Here is an 11,937-nt window from a genome sequence, read left to right on the forward strand (position 1 = left end):
CTAAAAAATCTGTTTAGAGCCAGAGGACATGGGGAGTTGCAGCTGTATTTGTTCTGCAGCACTGCCATTAAACACAGCTGTTTGTCACCAAGACAGGCAGGGGGACCTCCTAGCAGGTGAAACACATGCACTGAATGGGTAATGGTTGTAACATGGAATTTGTGTGTGTTTATCCTTGTGCCTGTATGTACATGTCTGTGCATGTGTGTAGATAGATAGGTGTGGCTATAACCAGAACTGAGCTTTGAACAGTACTGACTTGAGCAAGGCATGTACTAGGCAGGGAGCTCTATGTGATTAAAATTGACCAGGTTTTTAAACCTAGCTGGTGATTTCATTAAGAGAAGAAGAAGCACCTGCCATGCAGACTTTTACTCATGTGAATAATGTCACTGACGTCAATGGGGTTTTTCACTCACATGCAAAGGTGTTTTCAGGCTAAGTCACGTCTGTTTTGGAGAGTCTCACTACAGCTTATTCTAAGAACAGGACTTGGCTGCTCCTTGTGGTGAAGTTTGCAAGCCTGTATTGTGACTTAATTTCCAGTCCCGGTGTCGGTCGTGAAGATGTAAACAATGATATTACTCAAGGTCTGATTGACAGCCTTTCCAAAGACAGTAATAAGGGTTTCATTTTTTCCCAGGCAATGAATTAATGAAGTGACTTAGCTGTAAAAGAAAAAGTGAAATGCAAAGTGAATGAGAGCCATTGCTAGCAATCACTGTGGCAGACTAAACCTAGCAAAGCAACATGGGTGACCGGTTTCTGCTCTTAGGCCAGTACAAACCGAAAATGCTCTATGTGATACCCATGCCATGAATCCTGATAAATGGAAATAAAATCAGAATACAACTGGATGTCATATGTTTAAAGAAACTGAAAGACTGAAGACAAGTTAAAAGACTGAAACATGCAGCTGTTGCATATGCTTGAATTCTTTCCTGACTGATAGGCATGGAACATTCAAGCTCTGTGTATGATCTGTTCTCTGCACATGCCTCCTGCTACTATCAGTCACCAAATAGACATGAAGGACTTTATTCTTAACTCTTCCTGGAGACATAGGAGAGTATGGTAGTTTTATTCTTGTTTTACACGTGCAGAATTGTGGTATAAATAACTTGCACAATTTATTGTAAGGGCAGGAGCCATTTAGTAAAGGGGCAAAACCAGAAATAGAAATCAAATCTGTGTTTTTGCTTCTCATGGAAAGTTAACGGTCTCAGTCCCTTTGCCTTCCAAATCTCACTGAGCTGGGGTAGGTGGGAGCACACCAGCAGTGTTGTAATGCTTTAGATCTTGTAAAGATATAATCTGTGGCTTCTGCATGCTGAGATTGGCTCCTCTGCTGCAGTCAGTGTTTGTGTTTTGAAACTTCATTTACCACAGCAGAAACCACAATGGGAGGAGGGAAATTAAAATTTAAAAAAATTAAAAATGTCAAGAGCTAGTTTCACATGTTAATAGTTTAAAAATGTTGTAGTGTAACAGCCAAACTCATGACTCTTACTACTTTAAAATGTGCTTGAGAAATACAAATGTTTTAAAATAAGGGTGACAAATGTGGAAAAGTACAGGCAAACAACTTTCTCAGCTCTCCTGGTCAGCTTCGTCTTTACATTTGGATTCACTTAAAGCAATTGCAAAGGACATTCATTTAGGTGAAATGAAAACCTCTGATTTACTAGATTCTGTATCTCCCACTTGGAAGCAAGTGTTAGAATGAGGCAAATTCCTGGAGAATCCCTTTTGCTGCTCTTATATCCCCTGGCATCCTGGAACTTTTTCTATGTTGCTGCCAAGTTTGAGCTCTTACAGGCTGACTGTCATGGGACATTTCTGCATCCAAGTGTCAAGGAAATGGGACTTTCCACTTTTTGTAAATAGATAAGCTTGCCCTAAGGACCATACCTGACAAAACCTGTTCTCTGACTAGAAAATGGAAGCCACTGAACACTAAGTGCTAAAGATAAAAGAGAACAGTGTTGTGATCTGAAGATACAGATGAATGTATAGACCAGTACAGCATCAATGAGAAGCTAGAGGCTTGGAAAACCAAGAGTTTGCACTGAGATAGATTGAAGTAATAGGTCTCTACAGAACTGCAAGGAGATTGTTTTAATAAATGTATTGAAGAAAAGAAATCTTGTACTGTTTGGCTCAAAGACAGATAGAAGTCTGCACATGAATCAGGAAAATGCTGGTGACTTTTGCTTACAAAAGCAACTATAGTTACATATACAGGAGGATGAACCCTATTGCTCTAGTAATAGCAAAATATACTACAAAAATACCCTAAGGTCTGCTTACAGAAGTAACAGCTCAAGGACTATTCATTTGAACAGGTTTATTTTATTTCCTGTTTTGTTTGCCTCATTTTGTTATCTCAAGGACTAGAATTGCATTCCTGGAGAAGGAGATTAAAGGGTTTTGAAAAGTTCTGAAAAACCACAGAGCCCCTTTTTCTCTTCCCTATTATGCTCTTGTGGCTACATGCAATGGGCAGCTCCTTCCCAGCAGTGGCAGCTTCAGGGCTGGTCTCAGGGTTGCTCCCCCCAGAGCATGGCAGTAGCTGAGGCTTGAGTCGTAACTTTGAACTTGGGACTCTTCCCCTGGACCCAGAGGCTTTGTTTTGCAAGCAATTTAGCAATGTGGGCACCTTCATGACATTTATTAGATTAGAGGTGGGTATCAGAAAGATCTGAAACTGTGTTCTTAGGATACTTAAATTTTCCTATTTATTAATTTCAAAAGCCTGGTGTAGTGATCAAGTTAGATATATGACCTTACAGTAGATGTTTGCTTCTGACTTTCTGGAGAATTAAAAGGGATGGTCAAATGACACTGGGGCTATTGTGATCATCCAGTCCAGTTCTCCAGAGTGAAGTCACACTTCCATTTGTAAAGCTGTGTTTGCAGTACATTCTGTGTATCTTTTTCTAAAATGCCTGGTTTGCCTTTTAAAGATTCTTAGATTCTTGCTGCAAGAAGAATCTAATAAAGTATTAAGGGTATTTTTAAAATTTTCAGTATTAAGTTTTTCTGATATTCAAATACAGTTGCAATTTTAAAAATGTGTGTCTCTTCCAGGCCAAGCTTTTCTAGTTTTAGCTTCCAGTTCCTGAATATTTCCATGCCTGTCATAAAGGGCAAAGCCATTTTTGCTAGAGAAAAAACACACTCATAAAGATGGAATTTGAGACTGCACTAGATAGGGACACTTGTAAAAAAATTTATTTCCCACAGCCAACCACATTACGCTTTGAATGCTAAAAAAGATAACTTTTTTAAAAATAACTGTGTTGGCTAATTTGGGAGTGTATGCATTTGCTGATTCTTAGTACATGTTGTTCCTTTCTTATTTTCTTTCTCAGGAGAGTTGTATTGTTCTTTGCCCAACCCTAGGAATGTCCATTTTGAATCTATAAATATGAAGAATGTCCTTCACTGGTCAGCACCAGAAGGCACAGGTGATGGAGTACTCTACAAGGTGAAGTATGCAGTGTAAGTTGGCTTGTTTATTTTATCCCCCACTGGCTTTTATTTTAGCATTTTAAATAATAATTTAAAAAGAAAACCCAGCTTCGTGGAAAGTATTGCTGATATAAAGTAAAGAAAGAACTAAAGTGTGAGCTAGACTTAAGCAGTGCGTTTTTTAACTTCTGCTTCTGGCACAGTTTACTTCACACTAAGTTAAAAAAATGTATAAGGAGATGTTCTTCCTACGAAAGTAGTGTAGGAAGCAACATTCTAATACTATGGAATCTTTCAGAGGCATTCCTCGTAAAATGAGAGAGAAGGATGAAGAACAACTGTATCTGTCCACATACATCCTCTGTACACACTTAAATGGATATGGAGATGTATGATTAAATCGGTATTAATAATACCCAGTGTGTCATTGCTCTTTCCTGACAGACCCACTCCCAGATTTATTCTGATCCAGCAAGCCTCTCTAGGAGTAAATCCACTGATGTTACCAAGCATTGTACAAAACCAAGTATTGTGGTTGGAATCGGGCCCTTACTTTGTCAAGGTCTGCACCTTAGAAGAGTGTCAAGGAATTTGCATGAAAACCAGACTCCATTTCCTTTATTCCCACTGAGAGAGCACTGTGTCATTCTGAAGGGCAGTGATAGAAGTTTGGCTTCTAAATAGGCGTAGCACCATTGTCACGGATTATGTAATGCTCCCAGTCTTTACCTCTAACATTTACACTTCCCTCAATCTAGGAACATTTTCAGAAAGTAAAATGAATGTTGATCTCTAGAAGTTTCCTGTAACTTAGGAGTGCTCAGCAGTTACAGAGTGAATGATAATTATTGTCATGGTTTAGGAATGGTGTTCTCCAATTCAGAAGTTCTGCTGAAAAAAACATGATGACACTTGCTTCCCCTCCACCTGCAGCTGGAAGCACAAAAGGCAGAGATCACAGATAGAGAACCAGTTACTGGAAACAGCAATGAGATAAGACAATGAGCAGTGATATTAATGATAAAAATGTACAAAAGAGAGAGTGCAGAGCTCGACCCGACCACAGCCATGCCACCCAAACAGTTCCCTCTGGTCAGGACCAGTGTTTCCAATATTGCTCCATCCGCCACGCTTCCTGCATGGGAAAGGAACGCCTTTCTTCTTGGACTGGAGAGAGAGTCCTTCTCCTGTGCCCCTGGCATCAATGAAAGATGGCGTTGAATAACCTTAGGATTTTGGCCATGCCCACACAGCTCCAGTCTCCACCCCTTCATGGTTACTGCAAGAAATTAACCCTATCCTTGGGGGAAACCAGGACTTGTATGGGAGCTAAAATGTTCGGCGAGAGTTGGCTGCCCTGACTCTGAAGGGCCAGCTGGCCCATGAAGAGTCTGTCGCCATAGGTATGGCTGTCTTTCACGCTGCACACAAAAACACTCAGGTGCCTCTGCCCACCCAGGAGAGCAAGGCCTTGAGATAGGTGGAAAATACTGGTGAGAGATCCAGCAGAAGCTGCCACACGCCCTTATTAATTAGCAGCCAAAGGCAAAATTCTTAATGTGAATTTAAGGAGCAGGAACTTCTGAGCAAATCCAAACAAAAATTTTCCAAGGAAATCCTGGCTTGTTCTACCAGTATATAAGAGCTGGTCAGTACTAAAGCATTGTTGGTAGCAGATATATGGCCTTTTTGCAGCTAGAAGGGTTTTGAAGTTCATTGTGTTGCAGTTGAGTCTTTCTTTTAAACTAGAAGATGAGGCATCAGGCAGGAATGTCTCCTGACATTCATCTTGGAAACCCTGAGCATCATCTGTGTCCATACTGGAGGATTAGTCACTGACCATTCTGACTGGACTCTTTGTTTCCATATAAATAGTTATCCTGTCTCTGTAATTATGTGTTTAGAATTTAAACTAAAGCTGTGGAGACTGAAGTTGAGAGATCTCTGCATAGGCAAACTTTGACTTAGATTGGTATCACTAACATCCCAGTTAGTTTCATCTGGCTTCTTCTGGATAGGGCCTGTTCTAATTTATATTTAATTAAAAACTTGTGGAAGTCTTGTGCTTCATCTCAGCTGAAGCTGGGATTCCTTGAAATTTCAGATTTCTGCTAAACATGGAAACTGTTTTATCAGCCACATTAGAACAGAGAAAATTGTATTATGAGGTGACTAATATAATGGAAATAGCTTTTGTACAGCTCCTTGCTCTTTCTTTTCAATATAGGTACGGTGTTGGCAAATGGATTAGAAAGCCAGAATGCAGGAATATAAACAGAACATGGTGTGACCTCTCCAGTGAGACCTCTGACTACGAAGAGCAATACTATGCAAGTGTTAAGGCATTCCTAAATGGGGCATGCTCTGACTGGATGGAGACCACACGATTCAACCCTCTAACAGACAGTAAGGAGTGCTAAGCACACAGCCAGATGTTCAATGGCCTTTATTAACAATGTGTGCTCAGACTGCGCGTGCCTCCACAGTGTATGATATTTTAATTTTAGTGTAAAGTTACATTTTCTTTTCAGTTGTTTCACTTTTATTCTTATATTCTGCTTTTGACAGAAGTAATTGAAATAATAAAATCAGAATTTGGATATATGTATATGCGTGTGTGTATATATATATATGTGCGTGTGTGTGTGTAGTCTGGTATATACTGAATTCTTTTTAATGCTATGGGAAAGCCTTACTCAAGGCAAATAAAATAAATAACTCTGATTTTGAAAAGGCTTTATCAAACCAATCAGTAAGCATACTCTAGAGCCCAATATTTCTTATCTGTGCCAGATAATCTAAGAACATACTGGTAATTCAGCCTATTTTAGTAAATTGAGTTTCAGGGTTGTTTATCCTGTAAAGTCTCAGGAATTCCTTGGCAAAATTCCAAGTCAGTGTTCACTTTCTCACTGTAAAGATCCTCTTAGTTATCTGATCAAGTAATCTTTTACCAATATAAATAAATTTTTCAAAGCTCTACTTAGAGTCCCCCAATCATTGCAAAAATGGAATATGATTGATTTGATGAAACTGGTCAGACTAGTGTGCCTCTGCTGAATTTGACTGCTTTTTGTACATGTTCATTTTTCCAGCTAAAATAGATCCACCCATGGTAAGTGTATCTTCTACTGACAGATCTATTTCAATTGTTTTGACTGCTCCTGAGAAGTGGAAGAGAACTGCTGAGGAAGAATCCGTATCTCTGCTTCAAGTGTATCCTGGCCTACAGTACAATGTGTCTGTCCTCAACAAAAAAACAAAGAAGCGGGTAAGCTTCGACAAGGCTGTGGAACTGCTCCTATTAAATCTGTGCTCTGTGCTTCTTGAAATGCCAACATTAGCAAATGTGTAGTAGACAGATGTGGTTTGGTGGTTTGGTTGGTTGTGTTTGTTTGTTTGGCTGGTTTGTTGAGGGTTTTTTTTCACAAAGGTGCAGGAAATATAGCAATAACTTTACTTTGTACTCTAAGGTCTACATAAATTCTGTTGCCCTAAGGCTCCTGGCTTTTCCAGAACATCCCAGTTTGAAATATTTTGTGGAACCATACCATGTGGTTGTCATGGGTGTGTGTGTCAGGACAGGGTTGGAATGATGCTTTAGCTCTATTGCAACATCCCCACAAGAACGTGGGCCAGTAGTGGCCAATGGTCCTGCTGCATGTGAAGCATAAAATTGTTCAGTGGTGGTACAAGAATCTTTGGTTGGAAGAGAAAATAATCAGAGTGGATATGACTTAACAAATAACTTGAATGTTGATTGCATTTGGAGGAAAAGGATGCAGCTGGCAGCTCTTTGAGTGTCAATCTTTCTAGAAAATTTATATGCTCATGACCTTTCTGTAGCTCAGGAGTTCAAGGGGGAAAAATATTTTTAATGTCTTCCAGTGGTTCTTCTCGATCAGCAACAACACCTTGGTTGTGCCCTGGTTAGAACCTGGAACAATTTATTGTGTCAGTGCACAGATACATGTCACCACACCAGTTTTGGACAGTGGCTTTTCCAAAGAACATTGCATTACTACACTGAAAGGTATGTATGAGGTGGCAAAGAAAAAAAAAAAAAAAAAAAAAGAAGATGCAAGTTAGAAAAAATCATGGTGATTGAATTTGTGAGTTTTTTATGTATCCATTTTGAGAGTGATAATTGGCATGGTTTCTCCCTTCTCTGTGACCTTGTACCAATGAAAAAAAACTTTGCCTCTAATAAAGCATAGCTGGGACTGACTGGAAGGTGCATCAGTACCTCTGAAGAAAATTACCTGCGTTCCTTGAGTTTTAGTGCATGGAGAATATTTTTTCTCCTTGAATACAGTTTGGGGGTGGCAGGGGTGGGTCATTCTGAAGTTAGCAACAAGAGAACCAAAGGAAGATGTTATTACTTCTTTATAGAGTTTATCATTTAGACAATAATAATAATAATTGTCCTGTGGCTCAAATATAATTTTTTTTCATTTCCTGCAAATTCCTTGTTTATCTAAAACATTTGCATTCTATATCCAAAATGCAGTGGGGTGAATGCACATATTACTGTCCACATGCCTTAACAAGTTGCTTGTTACGATGTAAACTTTTGTTTTATTAACAGATAAAACAGAAGATGAGACTATAACAATCACATTTGGATATATTATGCCTACCATGCTGGCTCTCCTTTTTATTTCTGTGTCATGCTGTTGGGTGCACAAGTATATCCACATCCACAAGCAAAAACATCCAACAAACCTGGTAAGTGTCTTCTGCTGCAGGAGGTCACTGCAACCTCGGCACTCCAGCAGAGCTGTGTGTTTTCCAGGGTTCCAAGCAGGCTTGGAGGAAACTGTGGCTAGCTCCAAATAAAAGCTCTAGTTGCCACTGAGATCAAGAGAAGAAAGCCACATCAAGGGTTATTAAATGCAAGAAAACCAGAGTAATAACTCAAGTCTGCAATGATCAGAGCAGAGCTGTTTGTTTTGGAGGAGTCATTGCCTTAAGGTCTGAGGTGCACTAGGCAAGGTCTGTCATGGTGTCAGAACTCCGTAAATTTATCTAAGATAAAGCACTGTGTAAAGTCAGTTGGACAAAAGTTATTAATTTGTTGAATTCAAAAACAAGAAGGGAAGACAATTACGCAGTATATGAACACCATGATGTTTTCTTGGACTATTACTGTGTATTACCAGATTTTTCCACTAAATTGTGATTGTGAAGGATTTAACACATGCATCATACAGATAATTTAACCTGGATTTCTAGAATACTTTGAAATACTGTACGATTTCCTAACACCCAAAAATGTATAAACACATTCTGTTATTTAGACAGCCCAAATATACTATTTGCAAAAGTGTTCTCAAATTTCTTCATGCTGCAAAATTAGAAAGAGTACTTAAAGTCTACTGGCTTCCAGCTCATGAGCTCGACAGAACTTTCTCACAGGTATCTTTAAGCAAGTTGCTCAACCATAAACATGCAATTACAATAATGAATGAAGACTTCAGTGTTAATCCAATGTGTGACACCGTGGGATGGGAGGTACAAGGGAGTTGGTTTCAACATGCTAATCTTGCTGAAGAAGATTAGAGAAGTGCAGAGGTGACAGGAGAAATCTTCACAGAGGGACTGTGAGTTCAGAAGGGCTCAGAAGGATTGGAGCAGCCACTGTTGCAGTGAGTTCAGATGTGCACGGAAATACCTCCTTTACTTGAGGAGCCACTGGTTTTATTACAGGACCGTGGACCCACAGAGTGGTTTGGGTTGGTAGGGACCATCAAAGGTATCTAGTTCAACCACTCTGACATGGGCAAGGACATCTGCCACTACATCAGGTTGCTTAAAGCTCCATCCAACCTGCCTTTGAGCACTTATGGGGCATCCACAGCTTCTTGGGAAGCCTGTGCCAGTGCCTCACACACTCACAGTAAAGAATTCCTTATATTCAGTCTAAATGAACCCTCTTTCACTTTAAAACTGTTGTCTCTTGTCACTACAGGCCCTAGTAAAAAGTCTGTTTCTGTCTTTATGTTTTGTTCCTGGGATGCAGGTCATGGTATGGGGAGATAGCTTGGTCTCTTGGGGAGCTAACTCTTTGGAGTCCAAGAGCATGAGATGCTACTTAGTGAAAAATTCCCACTCAGTAGCAGACTAAACTCCTAACTCCAGGAGTATTTTTCTCTAATAAAAATGTCATTTGAATGTTGGAAAATTTTTAATGTTGATTGCACTTTTTAATGGCCATCATGGAGCTTCAATTTGATTTCTCCACCTCTGGAGTCAGTCAATGTTAAGATAACAAATGAATACAGACCTGGTATTTTAATGATGCTCTCTGGCTTTCCCAACATACAGGCTGTTCCACATGGGCACCCTGTGTGGCTGGGGGGACATGGAATAAACTGTTTGTTTGGTCCAGCATTTCTGACCTGTGTGACCTTTCAGACTACTTGGTACATCAATTAGTGATCTTTGTCTTCCAATCAAGCTTGAAAGCACTGAAATGCACCTTCTGGTTGTTTTTCCTGTTCACTCCACCAGTGCCCACACAGTGTTGATTCCTGTCAAAAATTTTACTCATTTCAGAAAGATCCCTGGGTTTAATTTGATGATTTTGCACAGATTCATAAAAGCAGCCTGTGGCAGACTACACAGTGCAGGCTCTGTGCACTGTGCTACAACCTGGTGTGTAGCTCCCTCTCTGAAAGAAAACCTGGTATTATTTTATTCTCTCTAAGTTATACATTAACATGCTACATGACACTGCTTGTGGGAACTGGTTGTGACTGCATTTTCTCTTCACTGGTTAAAAGGAGTGGAATAGATACAGTAATCTGTGGTCCAAGAACAAAGACTGATGTTTTCTCCAAAGTCACAGGAGTTTATGCTGGTTTGGAAACAAAACCTGTATTTGACAGAATTGTTCTAACCATTATTTTGACATGGGGATGGGGGGGGCAGGGAAGGGATATGAAAACTGATCATAATATAGTTTCACTTTAGATAGAATAAAAAAAGGAGAGCATATTGACACTCTTGAATGTTTATATGGTGAACTTTCTTCTTCTCTTAGTTGAAATAACTCCTAATAAGGTCTAAGCTAGCATTATGTTTTAAAAATATAAAGTAGTATAAGAAGCAGCAAGATGGTATTTCTATTATACTTCACTCAAAATATTTCTTACTTTCCAGGTGTGGCAGTACACTGACAAATGCAAGGAATGGGTTTTCATACCAAGTGAAAAAATAGTGCTCAACCTTGTCAGTGTTAATGAGGACGACTGTGAGGAATCCAGACGTCTGTCGGAAAGGAAAAGTTCCCGTTATAACACTGTTTACAGTGACACTGAAGGGAGGGATTTGCCTTCTGAACAGGTGCTGAAAGCAAAATATTTGCTTGATTTTTCATGTGAAGAGATTTCACTCAAAGAAGATGCTTCAGTGGAAGGGAACCAAACTGGAAACTGGGCATCTCATGTCCGGTCTGGAGCACAGAATACTTGGAGAGACAAAAATGCAGGGGTTGTAGAGTATGAGCATGATGTCAGGCCTGAAGACTTCAGTCCTGGTCAGAAACTAGAAGAGAAGTTTTCTGCCCTTGGGGGCCTACAGGGTGAGCCACAGGTTGGTTTGGAGGACTTGGTTGATATGGAAGCAGGACAGCCATATTCCCCCCAGCTAGAGATACGGGCAGCACACCTTTGTTTGGGACAGAAAACAGAGGAACCTGAGGTGATTGATGCAGCAGATGAATTGCCAAGTGAGACCCATATTGACTTCATGGACCTGGCTACTGAAAGGTCTGGGCAGACATCCTATCATCAGCTGGAAAAAACCACACAGGGCCTCACAGAGAAAGAAGGTGTGCAGACCATATTAGTTGACTGGGATCCTCACAGTGGAAGACTGTATATTCCTACTTTGTCCAGCGTTGAAAATCAAGTGTGTGAAGGAGTATTGAAGTATGATGATCCCGACAAAGACGGAATTTTGCTCAGACTCTGTAACAAAGGGGTATCTGCTGAATCACCTGAGGACCAAGAAATGTATCTCCTGCGGTTCAAGGAACAATGGGGACTTCGTGTAGAAATGGAAGACTGAAAGTCATTTTCTCAAATACTCAAAAATGCAAAATCTTGTTTGTTTTGCTAAAGAGAGTGATAAAGTCAGGGGAACAGACATGTCTTAATGTTTTGAAGTTTTTGGAACCATCACAGTTTAACAATTGATTCATTAAGTGTTATTTATGACAGATTCCAGGTGTTATATAAATTATTATGACATCAATCATAAACCTCTTGTGTAAAATATGATTGTTGTGAGGTTATACTCTTTTTTTTTTAATAAATAAAAAGAAAAAATATTTTTAAATAAATATTTTTACAGAGAATGCTCCCACCTTGCAATTCCTGCAAAAACAAATTACCAGAACTTGAAGGCAGTTACTTTTAGGAGAAAAAACCCAACCAAACAAACCAAAAAATGGGAAAA

The 11,937-nt window shown here is 39.6% G+C and overlaps 1 protein-coding gene across 1 annotated transcript; it reads left to right on the plus strand.

Moving 5' to 3' along the window:
- The first annotated feature begins 3,415 nt into the window (after positions 1-3,415).
- IL20RA (interleukin 20 receptor subunit alpha) lies at positions 3,416-11,617 on the plus strand. The gene is made up of 6 exons (XM_041470075.1): positions 3,416-3,504; positions 5,702-5,880; positions 6,570-6,745; positions 7,363-7,507; positions 8,063-8,202; positions 10,639-11,617. Exons 1-6 carry the CDS (start codon positions 3,431-3,433, stop codon positions 11,545-11,547), a joined length of 1,623 nt encoding a protein of 540 aa, XP_041326009.1. The 5' UTR covers positions 3,416-3,430; the 3' UTR covers positions 11,548-11,617.
- The last annotated feature ends 320 nt before the right edge of the window (positions 11,618-11,937 follow it).

Source organism: Pyrgilauda ruficollis, unplaced genomic scaffold (genome assembly GCF_017590135.1).
Source record: "Pyrgilauda ruficollis isolate IOZ18807 unplaced genomic scaffold, ASM1759013v1 scaffold24, whole genome shotgun sequence".
Taxonomy (NCBI): Eukaryota; Metazoa; Chordata; class Aves; order Passeriformes; family Passeridae; genus Pyrgilauda; species Pyrgilauda ruficollis.

Coding starts and splice junctions, on each gene's coding strand:
- IL20RA (XM_041470075.1), top strand. CDS start 3,431: ATGAAGAATGTCCTTCACTGGTCAGCACCAGAAGGCACAGGTGATGGA. Junction 3,505..5,701: donor TACAAGGTGAAGTATGCAGT/GTAAGTTGGCTT, acceptor TTTTCAATATAG/GTACGGTGTTGGCAAATGGA. Junction 7,508..8,062: donor TTGCATTACTACACTGAAAG/GTATGTATGAGG, acceptor TTTTATTAACAG/ATAAAACAGAAGATGAGACT.